At 38.2% G+C, this 22,337-nt stretch overlaps 1 protein-coding gene across 2 annotated transcripts in view; it reads left to right on the top strand.

Annotated features, from left to right (window-relative positions):
• The first annotated feature begins 535 nt into the window (after positions 1-535).
• The window catches only part of tprb (translocated promoter region b, nuclear basket protein), a 25,159-nt gene continuing 3,357 nt past the window's right edge, over positions 536-22,337 (top strand). The window contains exons 1-46 of one of the 2 annotated variants that reach the window (XM_056481537.1): positions 536-710; positions 971-1,075; positions 1,174-1,247; positions 1,344-1,440; positions 2,185-2,288; positions 2,504-2,668; positions 2,788-2,880; positions 2,970-3,050; positions 3,158-3,245; positions 3,897-4,037; positions 4,151-4,248; positions 4,344-4,541; positions 4,639-4,746; positions 4,844-5,073; positions 5,148-5,308; positions 6,084-6,226; positions 6,480-6,628; positions 6,719-6,881; positions 7,602-7,736; positions 7,830-7,970; positions 8,060-8,216; positions 8,349-8,515; positions 9,334-9,486; positions 9,881-10,201; positions 10,291-10,478; positions 10,882-11,029; positions 11,124-11,261; positions 11,613-11,744; positions 11,834-11,964; positions 12,047-12,257; positions 12,339-12,485; positions 14,510-14,708; positions 14,784-14,980; positions 15,460-15,533; positions 15,994-16,190; positions 16,600-16,902; positions 16,993-17,135; positions 17,249-17,329; positions 18,542-18,757; positions 18,831-18,968; positions 19,445-19,532; positions 19,876-20,030; positions 20,133-20,201; positions 20,312-20,394; positions 21,724-21,827; positions 21,920-22,018. In XM_056481537.1, coding sequence (XP_056337512.1) covers positions 560-710; positions 971-1,075; positions 1,174-1,247; positions 1,344-1,440; positions 2,185-2,288; positions 2,504-2,668; positions 2,788-2,880; positions 2,970-3,050; positions 3,158-3,245; positions 3,897-4,037; positions 4,151-4,248; positions 4,344-4,541; positions 4,639-4,746; positions 4,844-5,073; positions 5,148-5,308; positions 6,084-6,226; positions 6,480-6,628; positions 6,719-6,881; positions 7,602-7,736; positions 7,830-7,970; positions 8,060-8,216; positions 8,349-8,515; positions 9,334-9,486; positions 9,881-10,201; positions 10,291-10,478; positions 10,882-11,029; positions 11,124-11,261; positions 11,613-11,744; positions 11,834-11,964; positions 12,047-12,257; positions 12,339-12,485; positions 14,510-14,708; positions 14,784-14,980; positions 15,460-15,533; positions 15,994-16,190; positions 16,600-16,902; positions 16,993-17,135; positions 17,249-17,329; positions 18,542-18,757; positions 18,831-18,968; positions 19,445-19,532; positions 19,876-20,030; positions 20,133-20,201; positions 20,312-20,394; positions 21,724-21,827; positions 21,920-22,018 — 6,664 coding nt within the window. In that variant the 5' untranslated portion in view covers positions 536-559. Of the gene's footprint in view, positions 711-970; positions 1,076-1,173; positions 1,248-1,343; positions 1,441-2,184; positions 2,289-2,503; positions 2,669-2,787; positions 2,881-2,969; positions 3,051-3,157; positions 3,246-3,896; positions 4,038-4,150; positions 4,249-4,343; positions 4,542-4,638; positions 4,747-4,843; positions 5,074-5,147; positions 5,309-6,083; positions 6,227-6,479; positions 6,629-6,718; positions 6,882-7,601; positions 7,737-7,829; positions 7,971-8,059; positions 8,217-8,348; positions 8,516-9,333; positions 9,487-9,880; positions 10,202-10,290; positions 10,479-10,881; positions 11,030-11,123; positions 11,262-11,612; positions 11,745-11,833; positions 11,965-12,046; positions 12,258-12,338; positions 12,486-14,509; positions 14,709-14,783; positions 14,981-15,459; positions 15,534-15,993; positions 16,191-16,599; positions 16,903-16,992; positions 17,136-17,248; positions 17,330-18,541; positions 18,758-18,830; positions 18,969-19,444; positions 19,533-19,875; positions 20,031-20,132; positions 20,202-20,308; positions 20,395-21,723; positions 21,828-21,919; positions 22,019-22,337 lie in introns of both variants that reach the window. The other variant, XM_056481536.1, reaches the window with a different exon arrangement.

The raw sequence follows: 22,337 nt of genomic DNA, 5'->3' as shown, positions 1-22,337 counted from the left end.
CCTTGAACAAAATCAAGTGCATCTTTTCTTCTACAACATCTCCCTCTTGCGTTCACTTGATGACTTTGTTCTGTTTCCATTATTGTTTAGTCTGGAATTTGTAAGGATTTAGCTTTTAACTTCTAAACTAAAAAGAATCAAATATATTCCATATTTTCAACAGTTTGAAATTCATCGATATAATACGTATAATATTTTAAATTTTTATCCTTACTCAAGTGCAAATTACTCCTGTGCAAGGACGCAGTTTTCACGTTACATTTCTCATAGTCTTTGGACTTCGTAGATCATTTACCGATTGTATAGAATTTGTTTACAAAGCTTTTCCAGTGATGGGTTGCAGCTGCATCCGCTGCGTAAAACATATGCTGGATAAGTTGGCGGTTCATTCTGCTGTGGCGACCCCAGATTAATAAAGGGCCGAAAAGAAAATGAATGAATGAGCTTCTCCAAAGCTACTCGGGCGCCACCTGGTGGACGTTTTACCACCTTGCGGAAAATAGTAATAAGCACGTTTGCGTTTGACGCGCCGGACGAGGAGGAGTCACCGGAACGAAAAATGGCGGCTGTGTTGCAGCAGATACTTGAGCGGTCGGAGATATCGAAACTCCAAAAAACTGTTTTGACTAAATTAGAGAAGTACATTTCTGAGCAGCAATGTGAAGTTGATGACCTCAAGGCACAACAGGAGCAATTTCGTGTGGATAGCGGTAAGGCTAAGTTATGCTGTTCAGTGAATGTAAACAGTTCATAGCCACGACCGAGGCCTGGGTCTGGTTATCTTGAGTTCATTTGTATGTTGTTGTTGTTTACGTTAATTCTTGGAGGTGTTGTTCTGCAAACTATATCTAGTAAACATTTGTTACAATTAAATTCGTAACATAAATGAAACGTTTTCTTTCCCCGTTGTTATCGTGCACTTGTTTGGAGGCATGTTGATTCGTTTTGTCATATTACTTGCTTCATATAGAACAACAGTATTTTGACATCGAGAAGAAGTTCGCAGAGAGTCAGGCTCAGTTTGTGTCCCAGACTCAAGAACATCAGATCCTGAAAGAAGAGCACTGTAAATTGGGTATGTAGGTGGCAATCAAATACCTTTTTTCGTATAATTTTTACATTTTTTGAGGAGAATGTCATGCTTAGTACTGCATTTTTACTTTTCGTTTACAGAGGATGAACTGAAATGTTTAAGAGAGAACAATAAGGAGCAAGCAGCTTCATACACCAAACTAGAATCTGAACAGGTAAAGAAATTTCACATGAAGGTTTTCTAGAGGAGAAGATCCGAGTGCCTTCTTGAGGTTTGTGATGAGACTAGAAAGACTGTGCCTTGTTTGCAGAATGACCTTTCCAAAGCCAAAGATGAGCTCGAAGCAGAAAAACGAGAGCTGGTCCGCACACTGGAAAGAAGATCTCAGGAGATGGAACACCAAAGCGGTATTTAAGTGTTATTTAATAATCTTTTTTTTATTGTAATGTTGTACTGTAATACTGAAAGGGCAGATTCTGTTTGGACAGCTTTTTTACATACACTAAAATGTTTGCACAGATTTATGTTTTGATTTTGAATCAACTTCGTAATTTGATCAGTAGTATAGAAATACTTATGTATTGTTATTAGGGCTGAACAATATATTGTTTGAGCATCGATATCGCAATGTATGTACCTGCAATAGTCACATCACAGGATTTGATTGTTTATTAAAGTTAAAAAATAAAAATAAATTCATTATTATTATTTATACTGATATACTAAATAATATAATATATTTTTTATTATTTATGATATTTTACATTTGTTTCATTTCAGTATTTGAAAACCATTAGACTTACCAGAAAACCTTAAAGCACTGTTTATTTATTTGTTTTTGCTTGTAATTAACTATATTTTATGCAGATTCACTCCATAGAATCATCTCAATCAATCTAAATTAATGAAATCTTTCCAAATAGCTATTCATATCATCTGCTGAGATTATATTCAAACAATGTATATCGCAGCGAAACAAAATATTGCAATGTCAGATCTTTCCAATATCGTGCAGTCCTACTTGTCATAAAAAACTGATTGAAATTAAATGAAATAGAACTTAAAATAACTATTGCTATTTTAAAAAAATGCTGGGTTAGTAGATTTTAAAAGATTGACCTTAATTTGTTTATTATTATTATTGTTTACAGAGGACCTTAAGCGTCTTAATGATCGATTGGTGGAGGTCAGTGCAGAAAAAATGCAGCTTCAGCTCAAACTGGAGGAGTCAGAAACCTCTGAAGTCTCAATCAAGGTAAACCTTTTTTTTTTTTTTTTTTTTTTTTTTGTATTGTATTTATTTTTCATGAAATATGAATGCATTGATACAATACATGAATCAGCACTAATGTTAACCTGTTTAAACACTATCACAGTAGCTAAATGCATTTATAATTTGTAGTTGTAATTGTCAGAATTTTGACATGTTGTCTTTGTGATTTGACCATGATTTAAATGTTTGTATTCTAGTATAAGGAGAAACGAATGGAGCAGGAGAAAGGTCTACTCCAGTCTCAAGTGACCTGGCTGAACACCGAACTTAAGGCCAAGAGTGAAGAACTGCTGTCTCTGTCCCGGCAGAGAGGCAACGAGATCTTGGAGCTCCAGTGTAACCTTAATAACAAAGAGGATGAGGTACTGTGTGGGTTTTGCATCAATTAAAAAAAACCTTTTATAAATATCACCTGCACTGCATTGGAATATTTTCTAAGTTCTTGTTCTGTGTATGTGCTAATCTCTCTTTGGCTGACTAGATCACCCGCCTCCAAGATCAGGTGACCAGTCTGAAGGCATCCAATGAGAACTTTCAGAAGCAAGCAGAGGAGATGATCATTAAGATGAGAGAGGTCAGACAATGCGAAAAGTCACCACAGTTATTGGTTGAATGTTGTTTCAGAATTCTTAATATACTGTTGGAAATGTGTTGCACTTTTAGGCAAAAGAACAGCAAGCCGCTTTGGAAGAAAAGTTCAGTAATGAGCTCAATGCCAACATCAAGCTCTCAAATCTGTACAAGGTACATTTAAATTGCCTTAAGTTTTGAATTGTACAATAAAAGGAATGTGTGTATTAGACTAGCTTTTTTATGTAATAGCCAAATGTAGTTATGTTGATGATTCACAGGGAGCAGCAGCTGATGCTGAGGCCAAGAGTGAGGAGCTCAGCAGAGCTGTTGATGAGCTTCATAAGCTGCTCAAAGAGGCTGGAGAGGGTAAGAGACATGAATGATCTAAAAAAAAAAAACTCTGTAAAATAGTTTAGCTTTAAGGTCTTTGCACACTGAAGTCTGACATTTTCGTATGCGTTTTTTCATATTCAAAATACGAAAAATTCGTCACGTAAACATACCTTGCACACAATGCGCATTGATGCGTATGAGTGCCATGCGTATTAATCAATCCATTACGAAAAACCGCAAAACATTTTGGAGTCAGTTTAAGCAGTGATACTGTTCTCCTCTCTCTTCTGCAAAGTAGAAAAAGAAAGAGGAATGTGCTAAATATTATGTTCATTTCATACTGGCCTACATGGAGAGAAAGGAGAGTTCTTCTCCTTATCAAAGAGCTGCGCTACTACGATTATCCCGAAATGCTAAATATATGTCAGGAAATCAGGATTTTTGATACATCGCTTGTGATACTTCACACATTCATTCAGGAAGTTTCGGAGGCAGCGTGTCAATACGATTCACACAACATGAGGTTGAATTTATTTTTTAATATACGAAAATTTAGGATTTTGCGTGCAATAACCTTAACTCTATTTTACTGTTTTTTTTTTTTTTTTTTTTTTTTTTTTTTTTTTTTTTTTTGAAGTTGTTACTTGAGTCTTTTTATGCAATTGTTTTTTCTACTCTGAACAGCACACAAAGCTCTGGAAGTAAAGATGGCAGATCTGGAAAGTCATAAGAATAAGGAAATTGCTGAACTTAAAGAAAAAATAAACAGTCAGGAAAAAGAGCTGGACAATGCTAATGACTTGTTGTCTGACAGCAGACACAGAGGTTAGCAATTTGTTGCTTTGTTTGATTTTTATTGTTATTTATGTTAATTCTGCTACTTTATGGCGAGTGGTTTGTGGGATGAAATGATAAATGTCTTTCATTTGCCACTTCAGGAGCTGCTTCAGTTCTTATAGAAGAGCAGGTGACCACAATGTCCCCCACTGCTGCTGCAGTTGCCAAAATTATCAAACCAGGCATGAAACTCACAGAGGTGATGACATAATTTCTGATTGGTTATACCAGTCTTAGGTTCATTTTCATGAATCATTAAAACAAGCTAACGCACATTCTCCTATTTTTTTGTAGATATATACTGCATACGTGGAGACCCAAGAACAGTTACAGAGTGAAAAACTGGAGAACAAGCGACTGCACAAGTACCTGGATGACATTGTGCAGGAGATGGAAGCAAAGGCTCCTATACTGAAAAGACAGAGAGAAGAGTATGAGCGCATGCAGAAATCAGTTTCCAGTCTCTCTGCTAAATTAGAGCAAGCTGTCATGGTGAGAATAGAAGAGTTTTATTGCATGTCACATCACCAGATGATTGCTTTTGTATTTATGAAACCTAATCTATAAGTTTATTTTTGGTACTTTCCAGGAGGTCCATCGCTTGCAGAAGGAATCCGATGAAAGCAACAAGCGTGCATCAGTCTTGGATAGAGATAACCAGAGGTTTGAGATTCAGCTGGCTGACATGGCTCAACAGGTGAGGCATGAGGACACAGCTTTGAGATCAGTGTTTCATGCCAGAGCAAAATAAAAAAAAGATCTAAGTTGCAATAATTTTAAAATTGTTATCTCAGGTGCGGGTCCTTCTCGTTGAGTTGGAGGAAGCACGTGGTAACCATGTGATACGGGAGGATGATGAGGTGGGTTCGGCAGATGTGAGCAGCACATCAGAGGTGATTTCTCAGCACCTGGTCACCTTCCGTAGCGTTGAAGAGCTGCAGCAGCAGAACCAGCGACTCCTAGTGGCCCTCAGAGACCTTAGCGAGGAAAAGGAGAAGGATGAATTGGAGGGAGACACCATGAAGTGAGTGTGTTTGTGATTTCAAGTGTGGATTGTGATATTAACTGGACCATGCATAATGCTGGTTGTGTGTTCAGACGCAGTGAAGTGGAGAAATATCTCGAGGAGCTTCAGCGAGAGTTGGAGCAGCTGAAGGAAAAGAGAACTCAGGATCTGCAGAAGGTTGACACTGTGGCACGACAGAGGGACATGTTCCGCATGCTTCTGACTCAGACCACTGGAGTCACTTTCCCGCAGGGTAATGATTATTCGCCTGAAAATACTGGTAGCGTTTATTCAACCTGTTAGTCAAATACATACTCTTTATTTTGTGCTACAGTAGGAGAAATAAATGTGCATGCATGCCTTTATAATGCTATCCATTAAAAGTGCTAAATTTTCAAAGAATTCTTCCATGCTGCATATGTTACATGCAATGTATTATTTATGTCCTTCATTAAAAAGTAGACTGTATTCATGACAGTATTCTGTGCTAAATTTGTCCTACTTTGTGAAGTTTCACAAACTAATTTCGAGAGGAGCACATGATGTGATATGATTGACCGTATCTGGACTCATCTTCAATCATCAGCTAACCAATCAGATTAATCCAAATTTACAATAGGTAGCCTAGCTAAAATCACTCCCTTATCTTCGTTTTTCGAAGAAACCCTCCATCCACACCTTTTCCCGCCTTTCTTCCTTTACCATGGGGAGCTCTCGAGAAATACCTGGTACTCTCCTTACATACTCTATCGACCAGGCGGGAGCCCTGGTCTCAATTATCTCCGAGCTCAGGGTTTCCTCCCAGGACAGCATGCCAAACTTGCTAACATTGTCAAACAATATCTAAGTGTGAACTCTTGAAAGGAAAGTTGGAGTGATCTTCAGGCCATGCAAGATTTTATGAATAACAAAAGCACCAGAATGAGAAAATGTTTTATTAAGCTTTTTATCTGACTTAAAACATAAACTATCACTTTAATGGAAATCTTTCACAATTAATGAAAGGGTATATGCTTGTACTGTGACAGGTGCTGGTGCTGAGGAACTTATGCTGACCTCTACGCCTCGTCGCTCTCCAGCCGTTACACCCACCACCGGCACCCCTACAGCACTGGTTGCCACAGCCATAGAATCCACTGAGTCAGTTGAGGCCAAGGCTGCACTGAAGCAGGTAGGCATGTGGCGGCATTTTTTTTTTTCATCACTAACATAGACTTCGAGCTAAAAGTTTTCAAATTAATCCACTTGCTTGGCAAGGCTACATTAATTTGATCAAACAGTGAATATAACAGTAGTGTTATTTCAGCGTTCTTTAAATGAAGAGTAAGTTTTAGGTAAGGGTGTTTATTCTGGAAATTATGGATTTTCGTAAAGATATTATATAACTATAAACACAAAATTAAAGTTGTCCTGTGTTTTCTCAGCTTCAGGAGGTCTTTGTGGCCTATAAGAAGGAGAAAATTGAGTCTGAAAAGGGACAAACTGAGCAAAATGAGAAACTGCAGGATCAAGTTACCGAACTTCGCTCAGAGAACATGAAAATCTCCACACAGCTGGAGTTCACCTCCAAAAGGTATTCAGTCATATCTCTTTTGGTCATCATGGTGTTTCTTACCTGTATAAAGCTTGATTTATTTTTTTTGTTATGTGGTGTTCATGTCAGATATGAGATGCTCCAGGATAATGTTGAGGGCTATCGTAAGGATATTGCCTCTCTGAATGAGAAGCTTCAGAAACAGGCTGCAGCAATTAAGCAGAGTGAACAGACCACGCACACCCTCACACAGGACCGACAAACAGCAGCTGAGAAACTCTCTATTGCTGAGGTACGTTCTTAGTTAATTCACTCAAACACCACTTCAGTCTGTTAGGGCGCACTCACACTATTCTATCCGAACCGTGCTCAGGCCTGTTCCACAGAGCGTTTGAGAAGTGTGAGTGCTCTGAATCGGGCTCAGGCGCGGTTCAGTTGGCCAGCCCTGACCAGGTTGGAAGAGGTGTGCCAGAGCACGGTTCACTTGGGCTTTGGCGTGGTACGGTTGTAATGTGAGTGCAAAGAGTGCCTGAGCCCGAAACTGAAGACGAAACGTCACTTTTAGGGGACTGTATGGATTTAATAATCATTCTTACTGTTCAATGAACACAAACTGTCGTAGATTATTAAAGACGCAAACCCCTCACTGGGCAACAGCTGCACCTTCAGCAAACCTCCTAATTTTTGCAGCATGAGGACTTTATGATTGTTTGAGCGTCAAAGGTGGCTTATCTGTTCAGCGAAATATTTGACTGCATGTCACTGCATTTAAAACGATATAACTAAAGAAATCTCCACTGTGCAGAGCGAGAGCGTTTCTCATCTGTTAAACTGAAAAGCTCATCATCGATGATGTAAGCATGCTCAGGCTCGAATGCAATGTGTGTGGGCCGTCGGGGCAGACGGGAGGGGGGACAACCATGCTTCAGCCTGGTTTAAGGCAACTATACATAGTGTGAGTACGCCCTCTGTTCAATCTACATTCAAAATGATAATTTTGTCTTTGTTTCAGTCTGAATTAGAGAACCTGCGTAAAGAGAGGGATATGTTGAAGCTAGTGGAGATCAGACTGACCCAGGAGAAAGAGTCCTTCCAGGCCCAACAGCTCGGCCAAAACATGCTGCTGACCAACCTCAAATTAATACAGGTCATCACTGCTTTCATCAAATAGCCCAAACTCTGCTACATACAAACTCGGGATGTTTTTATAACATATAGCATCTGTGAATGAATTTTGCAGACTACTCTAGAGCGTTCTGAGACGGAGACCAGACAACGGCTGACTGCTCAGATTGAGAAGCAGGAGCGAGAGATCACCCAGCTGCAGAAGAGACTTGAGAATGAGGTGGAGCAGAAGCACCTGCTGGCACGGAATCAAGATGTGAGATTTTCATCTCGCTATCCTTAATTATTTTTCCTAATTAGAGTCTTTACATATTTGCTTCTGTTTGTTATTTCTCTGCATCACAGGTACAGCTGCTGGACACTAAGAAGCAGCTAGAAACACAGATTGCTCAGCACCACAAGACAAGAGAACAGCTTAGTGCTGCACAGCTTGAGTTAACCAACCTGAGACTGCAGTTGAATAGCGGGGAGAGCCGGCTGGCGTCCCCTGCAGTACATACAGGTGAGACATTTTATTTGCTTCGTTTACTTAATGTTCATTAATTTACTTTAATCGCTTTGGTTGGGTTTTCCCTAACCTCCTTTGTAGATGAAATAGACTTTTTCTAAAGTTTTTTTTTTCTTACTACTTCAGGCCTGCAGGGCAGTGAGAGAGACATGGAGGCTCTGCGTACACAGATAAGACAGACTGAGAACAGGATTGAAGAACTGACCGAGCGACTTAAAAACACCACTGCCAGTATGGAGCAATACAAGGCTATGAGTCTTAGCCTGGAGGAGTCTTTAGATAAAGAGAAGCAGGTAGGTGGACATTTTCATTCATTTATTCATTTTGTTTTTCTTTCAGTGTGGTCCTTTTTTTTATCAGGGGTCACCACAGCAGAATGAACTGCCAACTTATCCAGCATATGTTTTACACAGCTGATGCCCTTCCAGCTGCAACCCAGTACTGGGGAACATCCATACTCTCATTCACACACATACAGGATGGCCAATTTAGTTTATTCAATTCACATCACATCGCAGTGCTCGACTAAATGGCTAATAGAATGGGATGAATGTAGAAATAACAAATTGTATGAAGTGAATCCATTTGTAAATGAAAGAAATAATTACTATTTTGAAAATAGACATGACCAGGTTGTATATACGAGATGTAGAATTGGACACACAAGACGAAAGGGATAGAAAAACCTATTTGTGATTAAGAATATTTTAACGATAGACCATATTTTAATAGAATGTGTATTTTTAAATGATATTAGAGAACATTTTTATTCATGAAATAATTTAAATGAAATTTTTGAAAAGGTGCCTTCAGGAGCAATTTTAGAATATTTATCTTTAATCAAACTAAAAGATTGTACGACTCTTTAGTATTGTTGCTATTAGTATGTTTTTTTTTGTTTTGTTTTTTTGTATGTTGTATATGTTTTGCCATAAATATAGCCAATGCTGCTGATTTGGCATTAAAACATAAATAAATGAATAAACTGTGCTCGACTATTAAAGGCAACTTGAAACTTACCACAGGCTGGCTTAAAGTACATTGTTAACCTACATTTCATTGGCACTTTTGTTTGAATTTTAGAATCTTTTTGTTTGTTTCCCCCTTCTAGGTAACTGAGCAGGTTCGCTCATCTGTGGAAAACCAAGTGGAGGCAGCTCAGGAGAAGTATAAACAGCTGGAGCAAAAAATGCTGGAAATGGACAAGGAGAAACAGAACCTGCTGGAAGAGAAGAGCAAAGCTGTTGCTGCTGTAGAGCAAGAGGTAGTGAATTTCAGCCTTGGCTCACTAGATTTTTACCTGTTTAAAAAGACCTGTTTTTTTATTATTAATGACTCAAAAGGATGGTAATTTTAAGGACCTCTTAAAGTGACATTTCACTGAAAATTCTGCCATAATGTACTTGCCTTTGACTTGTTCTAAACCACTTAGAATTTTTATGTTCTGCCAAATTATGTATTTTGAAAAATGTTGGAAACCTGTAAGCACATAAAATAGATGGAGGGAGACATAGTGTCACAGGGGCTACATACACTAAAGGCTATTTATGTAATTATTATTGTTCATTAATATTTCTGTGGTGTGCCTTTCTTGCCTATCTTAAGAGAACAGAATTTTAAGAGGCAGAATTTGCCTTTGTCTTGTTCTTTTGTCACAGCTGAGCGAGCTGAGAAAGTCTCTCAGCAGTGTGCAGGCAGAGCTCCAGTGTACCCAGGAGAAAGAAGCTGTTGCTGTGGCACAGGAGCAGCAGGCCTTACTGGATGGTCAGGAGCAGGCTAAGATGGCAGCTGAGGCACAGGATAAATATGAGAGGGAGATGTTACTGCATGCCGCAGATGTGGAGGCTCTGCAGGCTGCCAAAGCTCAGGCTCAACAGGCGGCTCTTGTCAGACAGCAGCTGGAGGAGAAAGTTCAGATCACCAGCGCACAACTGCTAGAGGCTCGTGTGTCCTGGGAGGAACAAGAGAAGATTCTTAAGGTAAAGGAATTGCAACAAGATGTCTATCATAGAGTTAGAAGTGCTATTTATTTGTGTTTACACTTGTTTTGTTTCTCTCTTCATGTCAGGAGGAGCAGTGTAAGATCCAGTCCCGCTGTGAAAATCTGCAGAGGCAGAACAAACTCCTCCATGAGCAGATCCAGACTTTGAGTGGACAGATGGCAAGTCAGCTGAAGCGAGCCACCACTGAGAGTCCACTCAACGTCTCTCTGACTGAAGAAGGAAAGTCACAGGAGCAGCTTCTGGAAATACTCAGGTTTCTCTTTGTGATCATAGTTTGCACCAAGCAACTGTCTGTCATCAGCCATTAACTGGGAAATTGATTGCTTTTACTCAACAATAATTGAGTTAAGGCTCTTTAGACTTGGTGAGAATGACCCTGGTGGCTAATCCCTGTGTAACTTTCCCCCTTATTTATTTTTTTTGTAAGCTTTTTAAATGATACCACATATGATTTAATGTAGAATCAAAAGTGTATATAATATACATTTGTATTTGGTAATTACACAAATTACTTTGAGCATGTCCGTTGGGCTGAATGTGCAGAGAAAATGTGTTAAAGGAGAGAAAATGCTGAAAAACAGAATGAAGCAGAGCAGAAATGAGGAAATCAATTGAGTACTCATTCATGAGTCTCACACTTCACAATTGGTTTTCAGGTTTGTGCGCAGAGAGAAGGAGATCGCAGAGTCTCGATTTGAGGTGGTCCAGGGGGAGAGTCTGAGGCACAGGCTGAGAGTAGAGCATCTGGAGAGAGAGCTGAAGGATGTGCAAGAGAGTCTGAATGCAGAGAGAGAGAGGATGCAGGTTGGCATAGAGAGCCCTCATGTATTCCCTTACAAGAACTATAGATTCCTTTTGCTTGTGGCTGTTACTCAATCTGTTTGATTGTTGTCTAAAGGTGACTGCAAAGACTCTAGCCCAGCACGATGAGCTGATGAAGAAAACAGAGACCATGAATGTTCTAATGGAGACCAATAAGATGCTGAGAGAGGAGAAGGAAAAACTAGAGAAACAGTTGCAGGATACTCAAGCCAAGGCAAGACACTTTTATTAAAATATGTAACACACAAATTAAATAAAACGTAGATTAAAAACATGGCCATCAAGATCCACTTGCTTAAAGTGATAGTGTAAAAGTGATAGCTTAAAGTGTCCACCCAAAAATGAAAACTCTTTATTTACACTCTTTTTTTTTAAACCATATTAAGTTGTTTATTCTGTTGAACACTAAAAAGGATGATTTGAGATATGTTGGAAACCTGTAACCATTGACTTCCAACAAATCATGAGTAGTCATGGGTCAATAAATTACAGAATTGTCATTTTTGGGTGAACTATCAATTTAAGAATGGACGGCAAAAGTTATAATTTCTGTTTTTGTTCACAGATACGTAAACTAGAGTCAGACATCATGCCGGTGCAGGAGTCCAATTCAGAGCTGAGTGAGAAGAGTGGTATGCTTCAGGCAGAGAAGAAACTTCTGGAAGAAGACATCAAACGCTGGAAAGCTCGCACTCAGGTCAGAAGCTTTCATGTATCTTCAAGTGATTTCTGCAGAAAATTTTCATTGACATCACTGTTTTAATTATGCGTTCTCATGGTGTTTAGCACCTGGTGACCCAGCAAAAAGACACTGACCCAGAAGAGTACAAGCGTCTGCACTCTGAGCGGGAAGCACATCTCAAACGCATCCAGCAACTCGTTGAAGAAACTGGCCGACTCAAAGCTGATGCTGCCAGGTTAGAACAGCTCTCTTCACAGGATTCACCACAAATCTCGATTCTCATTTTTGTGTATTGATAAATGACTTGTTCTCTACAGGAGCAGTGGCTCTTTGACTACGCTGCAGTCTCAGGTGCAGAACCTAAGGGAGAACCTTGGAAAGGTGATGGTGGAGAGGGACAACCTGAAGAAAGACCAGGAGGCCAAAATACTGGACATCCAGGAGAAACTGAAAACCATCACACAAGTTAAAAAAATTGGTCGTCGTTATAAAACCCAATATGAGGAGCTTAAGGTTGAATATGAAAAGGTGAGAAGTCAAGGTTTATGATAAAGAGTGTACAAGTGTGTGTTTGGCATGGAAGTCTGTGTTAATTGGGTCTTTGTGTAGTTGGTAGCAGCGGCGGCATCTGCACCAGTCCAGGAACAGGAAGCACAGCAGGCATCAGCTCAAGAGCTTCAGAACCTTAAAGAGTCCCTCAATCAATCAGAGATCAGGATAAGAGAACTGGAAGGCCAACTAGAGAATCTCAATAGAGTAAGTGCAATGTGTGATTTTAAAGAGGGCTTCCTTGTAGGGTGCTTTCACACCTGTAGATTGATTATTTTGTTCTGAAACAGGTGTTTTATTTTTATTCTTGGTGCGATTCGCTTTTACACTGCAAAGTTTCTAAATAGACCAAAATAATTAAAACAAGTCACATGCAAGTAAACTCTCCTCCAATTGGTCAGAGTTTCTCCGTTCATTTTTTTAGAGGACTCTGCTCAGCTGTCATACGTGGTTATTATACATTATGATGATGAGCAGTAAGATATTATAAGTGAAAAGGCGCACTTTAATTTTGACACCCACAGACATCGTCAATAAATATAAACCAGAGAGGTAAGACTTCTTCATACATGGTCTCACGTCAGTTGTCAAGTGTTGTAAAAATCAATCTATTCAAAAAAAACTTTGTCCAGAATTTATAAGTAAAAAAATGGAAAAAAATATCAGGTTGATTTTTATTTTTTATTATTATTATTCTTTTTTTTTTCTAATGGATTAACAGCTCTTGTTAATATTTCAGCATGCTTTCTCTTTCGTATTCACATTAAAAGCACATTTACCGGTAGGAATGACATCCCGCCCTACTCAATTCTCATTCATATAGCGTATATGTGGCTATAACATATCCATAATACACTGTGATATAGCTGGTTCGTTGGATCCTTTTGCTTTCTCACTACAATCGATCCGCTACAGAGTCTGTTTTAATCAAGCAAGAGACCAGCTCATTCAGGCGATCTTGATTTGACGCGGATCAGAGCATGATTGCTGGATTCTCATATGCCAAACGAACCACGCTAACTGTGCAAATAAGACCGGTTCCGAAACAGTCATCTAGTTGTGAAAGCATGTCCTTAGTTTGTCATGTCCGTAGTTTTTGTTTACATTTAGGAGTCTTTTTACAGTTTATACAAATTTTTTTTTTTATCCCCTTCTTCTGACCTGGGTATCTGCTTTAAGACTGCGTTTTCACTTGGCACCAATAGCCTAGTGGTTAAGTGCACTGACATAAAGCACCATAGTGCTCACAGCAACACTAATTCGATCCTATGCTGATCCTTCCTCTCTCACTTCTCCCAGTGCTTTCTGGTCTGTCCTCCACTATCCTATTCAAATGAAAGGTGAAAATACTACATTTTCACCCAAGATGGCATCGATCCAAATCTAAGGATGCACATTTATTATTCTGTGATTTATTGATGTTTTATTTCCTATTATTATATTGCATTTGTAGATAAATGCAAATGGGTTTGCCTTTAAAGTGAATTTCCAAAAGTTAAATAAATTTTATGATACTATTAGGATTACCATATTTTATCCATAACCTACAGAAGATAAAAATAATAGTTTATAGTTACATAAAAAACAACAACATGCAAATGAAAAGCCATCAGCCTTTCACTTATTTTCTTCATAGTATTGGTGTGTTTATGTTAGATTAACAACACAGCAAAAGCATCAGCTGCAGCACATTGGCACATTATGGCAATCAAATACATTAAAAATAAATACAGTGCCGGTCTTAGAAAGTAAACCAAGAATAGACTTGTGCGGAAAACATTGTGCCCACCAGTCTCTTTAGGTAACGTTAATATTAAATTGAACCAATTAACAATTGACTATTAAAAATATGATTGTTAGACTGTTGCACTTTTGTGTTGTCAATATGCCCGTTTATATAGAACCTTTTTGGTTTGTATATTTATAACCTCCTCCAAGAAATTTGGGGGTCACGAGTCACTGCCATTGTTATTTTGGGGGTCAGATTGTTTAAAAGCAATCTGGTATTAGATCAGAATCAGTTGTAAAAATCATGCTATTGGTGCATCCCTAGACCCGCTTTCTGCTAACTTACCAGTTTGCTGTTTATCAATTAAGCGAAATATAGCTCTGCATCCCTGTTTTTCTTGTGTGTCTCTGCACATCCTCCCTTACGAACTGAACCTTTTAAGATGAGAGTAAAATGATCAGGTGTCTTTCTCATGGTGTGGCTCTTCTGTTGTCCTCTGCAGACTGTAGGCGAGCGAGAAATGGAGGCCCGCAGTGCGCAGGAACAGGCCTCTCGTTTGCAGGCAGAGTTAACACGTCTCAGACAGGAGCTTCAGGAGAAATCATCTCAGGAGGAGCGTCTCAAACAGCAGCTGACTGAAAAGGAAGAGAGGACCAAGAAGGCCATATTATTGGCCAAGCAGAAGATCAGTCAGCTTACTGGTGAGAACTGACCCTTTTTGAGAATATTTTGTGCTTTTAGTCTTTTTCTTATCATTATCATTTTTCTACATCCAGGTATAAAAGGACAATTTCAGAAAGAGAATGAGGAGCTGAAGCAACAAAAAGAGGAGTTGGAAGTGCGTGTGAGTGCGCTGAAGTCTCAGTATGAGGGGCGTCTGAGCAGACAGGAAAGGGAGCTACGAGACCTTCGCGAGCAGCAGGAAAGACATGGAGAACAGAGGGACGAACCACAAGAGCAGGGCTCCAGCAAGGTAATGCCACAATCCTACAAATGCAAGCTTATTCGTAGTTTTCAGTCAGGTGATTGGACTGTAAAGCATCCATACAACTGTGATAAACACCTGTCAAGTTACCATTAGTTTCAAGTCACAAATATATATATTATTTATTAATTAATTATTTATTAATTATTATTTATTATTTATTATTTATTATTTATTAATTATTAATTAATTAATTAATTAATTAATTAAAAAAATTTTTCCATAAGAAGAAAAACAAAAATATGGGGCCAATAAAATCTTTTGGATGCTTGTGATCCTTATACACCACTTTCAGTCACTAAATATTAAGCTTAATCTGGTAAGAAATTGATATATGCATCCCCATTTACGTGCATTAATAACATTTTATAGGGTGTTTCTCTTTGACTTCACAAGCAACTGAACACATTTAGACATCTAATGTTCTTTGCTTTCAAATAGCTGTTATTTTTTTCTCTTGTTTGAAGACCCAGGAACCACAAAGGACGACAGAACAGCGACAGATTTCTCTGAAGACAACACCAGCGGCAGAAAGAGGAAGGTAGGGAATTTTACCAAACTGTAGATATCCATTTCTCAGTGAATATGGGTAAAAACAGATTTATTAAACAGATATATTTATTAAAATAATGTCACAGAACATGTTTAGAAATGGAAAGATAGTACAATTAAATTCATGCAAAATATTGCAAAGAAATTACAAACTACAACATTTAAATTAAATTGTAGATTTTTATTATTTTTTTATTTTTTATTTTTTATTTATTTATTTTTTTGTTGCTATTTTTGAAAATGTTATTTAATATTTTAAGTTATTTTGTTAGATGAGCTCCAGATTTGGCTTCAGTACTGACTAAACTAATGTATATGCACAAATATACTATTGTAAAGCATCCTATAGAAAATATTAATTTAAATGAGAAATTTGTGGGGGTGAACTCAAATATGCTGAGCACTGTATATTAAAAAATCAAGTTTCTCTACATTGTTGCTTTTTATAGTGCTAGCACTTCAGATCCCCCAACAGCCAATATAAAGCCTACACCTCTGGCGGCAACCCCCAGCAAGCCTCAAGTCATTCCTGGAAACAAATCCACTCCAAGAGCCAGCATCAAGCCCATGATCACTCCTGCCCCGGTGCCCACTCCTACACCCACTGCTACAGTCATGCCCACCACACAGGTGGAGAGCCAAGAGCGTAAGTGATGTTTTTGTGTTATAATTATTTATTTGATTGTTTGGACCAGGGTTGTTGTTTTTAACTGAACCATAAAATATACATTTTTAATATTAGTTCAATTAATAAATATCATTTTTTAATAAACCTGGAAAAAAAAGGTTTTGTTGACAGCAACTTTTTTTTTTCTTTTTTTTTTTTTTAATAGCTGAAACTGAAAATATAAAACATTATTAATAGTAGTTTGTAAGTAAATTGATCCAACTGATTAAAATAAGAACTGGAAATATAAAAAATTAAATCTGTTTGAAAATGGGAAACAGTTCATAATTTTATTTCAAGTTTTTCATTTTTTGTGTGTGCATATTGAAAAATTAATACTCTTTAAAAAAAAAAATTTAACTTAAATTTTTTCTTCCTGACCTTGCAGCCATGCAGTCCTCCGAGTCCCCATTAGAGCATGTGACTGTGTATGGCAGTGCCAGTGGTTCCGTACGGTCCACCAGCCCTAATGTTCAGACCACACTGACTCAGCCTCTGCTGAATGTTCAACAGCAGAGCCAAGCCACTGCATTCATCCAGCCCACCCAACAACAAACCCAACCCCCTGCTGAACCGTCCAATCAGGAGCCCCCAGCTGCTGTAATGCTGCCAACCTCACAGTTAGACAGGCCTCTTTCTACATCCACAGGGCTCTGGAGCGCCACCCCTAGCACAAGCAGTGCCAGTGCAGGTAATGCTGACTTGCAAACATTTATATTAGCTGAACGCTGTTGTCATGCATGTCAGTTTATGGGTGGTCTCTTATCTGTCTTTCCTGTAGTGTCTGCATCTCCTAGTAGTGCCTTAAGCAAACGCCCCCGTGAAGAGGAACAAGAGAGCATGTCTGCTGACACGCAGTCCCAAGATGAGCCCAATGACTCTCCTATTTGCAAAAGGCTCCGCATTCATAGAGTTGGGCTGGAGGTGAGGCTCATTACTATAGCTTGTTGTGTTTAAGTCTTGTTGGTGTCATTTGCTTAATTTTATATAAAGATTTAAAGTATGTGCAATATAAAATAGCAAATTTCACATTGCAGGAAGAGATGTTAGCTGAGGACAGCACTGAGGCTGAAAGTGTTGTACCGGGTGAGATTCAGGAGGCCCCTGATGCTGGACAGGTAATGGCTGGATGATGTGTTTATGAACTTCCTGTTTCTTTTAGAGCTGTGTTCATCTTTCAGGTCAATAACGCTGATTTATACAGGACTTGAAAGAGTAAAAACTCTTTATTAGTGAGCCATTACATCATTCATTCAGATGATTAGTTCAGAAATGCTGATTCATCCAGTAATTAAGCATGGAAAGTATTTATGAGTGAATCATTTAACTAATCTGTAATTTGTTTAGAAAATAAAGCATAGTCGTTATGAATAGATTTTTAAATATAAATAGATGTTTAATCATTATACAGTAATGACACGTGAACTTGTTTAGAGCGATTTATTGAATCATTCAAATATGCTCATTCATCCAGAAATTGAATGAGTCAACTCTTCTTTAGCGAGCCATTAAATCATTCATTCAGATGATTCATTCCAAAATGCTGGTTCATCCGGTATTAAGCGTTTGACATGTATAGATTCATTGAATCTTTCAACAAATCTGTAATTTATCTATAAAATAAAACTTATAAATTGATTATTGAATCGTTCATTCAGACAACTATTTTAAAAATGCTGGTTCATCCAGTAATAAAACATGGGAAGTACAGTCCATAATTATTGGAACATCGACACAAACAGAACAAACAAGACATGAAACAAACTAGATGTGGTTTAACTGCAGACTGTCAGCTTTAATTCCCTTAACCAGTGGGAGGCACATATGTCAACTGTTGTAATTCCTACACAGTTCACCTGATTTGGATGTAAATACCCTCAAATTAAACAGTCTGCAGTAAAACCACATCTTGTTTTTAATATCAAATCCATCAGGTTTGTGTATAGAGCCAAAACTGTTAGAATTGTGTCTGTCTTAATATTTATGAACCTGACTGTATATGTGAGTGAATCATCTCTATGTGAGCAAGTTATTGAAGCATTTATCAAAGATAATAATTACTGCTTTCAGTGAAGTCTTTTAATCAAGAGTTTAAAAAAGCTGAATCATCCAGTAATGAAACGAGTATTGACAAGTCAGTCGTTGAATCAGTCATATTATAGTATAATAGTTATAATATAATACATATAATAGTTATTTATTCGAAATTGTGTAAAATCACAGTCTCTAATGCAAGCAAAAATGTGCTTTAATCCAAAATCAGTTTTAGTAAACCGAGCAGAAGTGTGAAACTGACCGAAATGGGTGTTTTATCTCCTGTCTGTTTGAAGGAGCTGGAGAACTACTCTACTCTGGAAGAAATGGATGAGGAACCAGGACCATCTCAGTCTGTCCCTGGAGATCGAATACTGCCCCATCCATCTGAGACCCATCGAAGCCCAGAGGAGCCCGATCACCACGTCATAGTCATTGTTAGTGACACTGAGAGCGAAGGAGAACAGGAAGAGGAGTCTGAGGAGGAGGAGGAGGAAGAGGAAGAAGAGCAGGTGTGTCCTCGCACTGCAGGTAAAATGAAGTGATGATCAATCCTGTTATATAAACCGCTTGTCCCTGCATTAGGATTATGAGGAGGAGGATGAGGAAGAGGAGGAGGAAGATGATGACGATGAAGAGGATGGAGGGATTGGGGAAGAGGGAGAAGAAAGCAATGAGGAGAGCAGAGATGACAATGAGGCCTACGAAGGAGATGACACAGAGGTAAAGATTTGCACTAGTCAGAATTTAGAAGTAGGTTTAAAGTCAAATGAAACTGAGGCCCATGTTGTGGCGCCGAGCGGTACTTCCGATGTGAGATCTGCTTTACGCTTGGAGGTCTCTGAGCTACAGCGATATCTACTTGGAAATGTTACTAGGGGTTATACCCACTTCAAATTTAAGCGGGCTAACTGTCAATTCATTATGTGGAATTTAGACTGGAATTTAGCTTTTCCAACCCTATTACATATATATTTGAGCTAACTGCAGCTTGCCATTATGCAATGTTTTTGTGAATCGCTGGCAAAATAGCCCCAGTTTGACTACTCAACATTTCCACATCTCTGATAATAACACACTCATTCTAAAGTCTATAACTTGGACTAGCATTCTCAGTTTCAGAAAATGGACCACATATGCTATTTCCTCAAATTCTACTTTTTAACTTCCTCTCCATTCTGCCTCTAATTTTTCCCCAGGGCCCTGATCCCACTGATCCGGGCACTGAGACAGAAGAAAGTCTTGGAGCAACAGACTCCACTCAGCGCATGGCAGATTCCCAGAGCTGTAAGTGAGCACGTCCTAAATGAGCATCTGTCTGACAGGACGTAGTGTGGCATCTTCTATGTCAGGGGTGACCAACCCTGTTCCTAGAGATCTACCTTCCTGCAAATTTCAGTTGCAACCCATATCAAACACACCTGTCTGTAATTATCAAGTGCTGTTCAGGTCCTAATTAATTGTTTCAGGTATGTTTAATCAGGGTTGGAGCTGAACTTTGTAGGAAGGTAGATCTCCAGGAACAGGGTTGAGCACCACTGTTCTATGTACTGTATCTTTTCCATTTGGTTACAATTAATGATGTTGAAGCTTCCAGAATTCAAATGTCTTCTTTTTCTATCCATCTCAGTTGAATCTAACACATTGGAAATGTTTGACGCCCCCGTCACCAGCTCTGCTCCTCGACCTCCACAGTCCCCAAGAAGGCCTCAACATCCTCTGCCACCTCGACTGAACATCTTGGCTGTTCCTTCTCAGGAACTCGGGCCTCCTTCTCAAGTCCAGGTATGTGTACAGGTCTCAGATACTGTTAACTTTTTTTCATAGTTTGCATTGTTCTTAGGCAGTGCCTGGAGTGTGCATTAAAAAAATTGCATGTGTCTGCAGCGTCTCCCAGCTCGCCGGCAGTCAGTGGGACGAGGCCTTCAGCTTGCTCCTGGAATGGCCAGTAGTGCAGTGAGTGGCTTTTTTGATGCTTATTTTGGTTGTTTTTGTGTTTCTGCACTTGATTTTGAATGGGTACTATTGCCTTATCTTTTTTTTTTTTTTCTTTTTCCCAACAGCAGCCTTTCTTTGATGATGATGACAGGATGGTTCCCAGCACTCCTACACTTCCTCTTCGCTCTGATGGATTCGTAGAAGCCATACAGTATGTGTAATGTCCAATGACAGTGAAAACTGTGTAGGCCCCTCACTGCTCAATATTAATTATAGCGTATACGAGAGCTATATCATATAGCCTACTATAGTCTATTTTAGGGATTCACAAACGTTTTAGCTGATTCCAGTGGCTTGCGATCCCCACTATCTTCAAAGGTGGTCATAAACTTACAAACGTTGCACACAACAGTGCACACATCAGTAGGAAGTCTATAAGTGAGCTTATTGAAAACACAAAAAAGCGCAACAGTCTAACAGCCATATAATTTTTCATTGTTGGGCTTGAAAAATGTAGTGAGCTAAGCTATTAGCTACTCTACTTAAAATGTAGCTTAACTACACTAAATGCTACACCCTGGGAAATGTAGCAAAACTTGACAAAAGTAGCTTAGCTACATCTAAGCTATTTTTTTTAAATTCTAATTAAAAAAAAATTTCAATAAAACGTACATCTAAGCTATTTTTGCAATTTTCACTTTTGTGTTGAAGCAATTTAAATCAAAGTCAATCAAACCTTAGTGATCAATAAAACATCAATGTCAATCAATGAAACATGAGGCTAAATTGCTCAGTTATTTACTACAAATAATATTCTGTGCTAAACAGAAACAAATTATACTTGCACATTTGAAATACTAAAGTAATTTATAAAGGTAAATATTACAAAAAAGCATTATATTGTAAATTTACACATCTTCATTAATGAATTACACTATATAATGTATTATTAGATAGAGATGTGTATATATATATATATATATATATATATATATATATATATATATATATATATATATATATATATATATATATATATATATATATATATATATCTGTCATCTTTCCATAAAGGAATTTTCTTGTGTTAGCCTAATTGGTTGGCAACATCACCATCCAGAGCGCAATGTGGGAGTAACGCACCAAAAAGTTTGTCGATCACCCAAAAACAAGAAGAAATCGTCCGTCCGCTTTCAAAAATGATTACAGTGAGAGACTGCACCACAAAGTATATATTGGGAGTCACTGGTTTTAGTTACTTTAATGTATTTAATTTTGTTATTGTATGAATTATTTAAGTGTGAAATTTAAAATATTAAATTATTTAACATTGTGTATGAAATTGAATGGATCAATATTTCTATTTGTCATTAATTCAAATTGAATAAACTGTATATTCACAAATTGACCAAACTGTATACAGACTAGCTACTCTTCATCATGTCATGTTTACTGTTGTGTTTTTTATTATTATTATTATTATTATTATTATTACTTAATCATGGTGCCACAAAAAAATGTGTTGTGTTGTCGAATGAAGTTCTCCACAGGTGGCAGGTGTACCACGCTTTCGGTTCGGGCTTTCAGATGAGCTCCCGCAGACCAGCTCCTCTCACTCAGACCTCAGCCAGCTGCCCTCACAAGGTCAAACAGGATCATTTTAATTTTAGAGACCATGAATTATCTTGTCAAATATTGGTTGGTTCAGTTTTGAATGTGTCTTTTGTGCTGTGCAGGTTTAGGCATGTATGAGAGCTCCGTTTACTTGGGATCTCATGAGGATGAGTCGGGGGGACGCAGTGTACCCACAACCCCTCTGCAGATCAGCGCTCCTGGTACGTAACGCATGCTGCTTTTTTTGTTTTTTGATCAGACTTATTGTTCATCATTTAGGCATAATTATGTTATGATCTATTATAACCTGTTTATTTATTTAATTATTCAATGATAATTAAAAATTATAATAGCTTCTGTTTTCATTCACATTTTTCTATAATAATGAATAGTTGAAGCAGGAGGAGCATAGACTATATTTTACATTCATTTATTTAGGAGTACTGATGAACGAAGTCTGTGCATCATTTGTGTGTGTGTGTGTGTGTGTGTTCAGCAGTACACCAATCATGAATGTTTGGTGTGTTTTTGTTTTCTGAA

This window comes from Danio aesculapii, chromosome 20, assembly GCF_903798145.1.
Source record: "Danio aesculapii chromosome 20, fDanAes4.1, whole genome shotgun sequence".
In the NCBI taxonomy this organism is placed as follows: Eukaryota; Metazoa; Chordata; class Actinopteri; order Cypriniformes; family Danionidae; genus Danio; species Danio aesculapii.
This window is presented reverse-complemented; position numbering and strand designations above follow the sequence as displayed.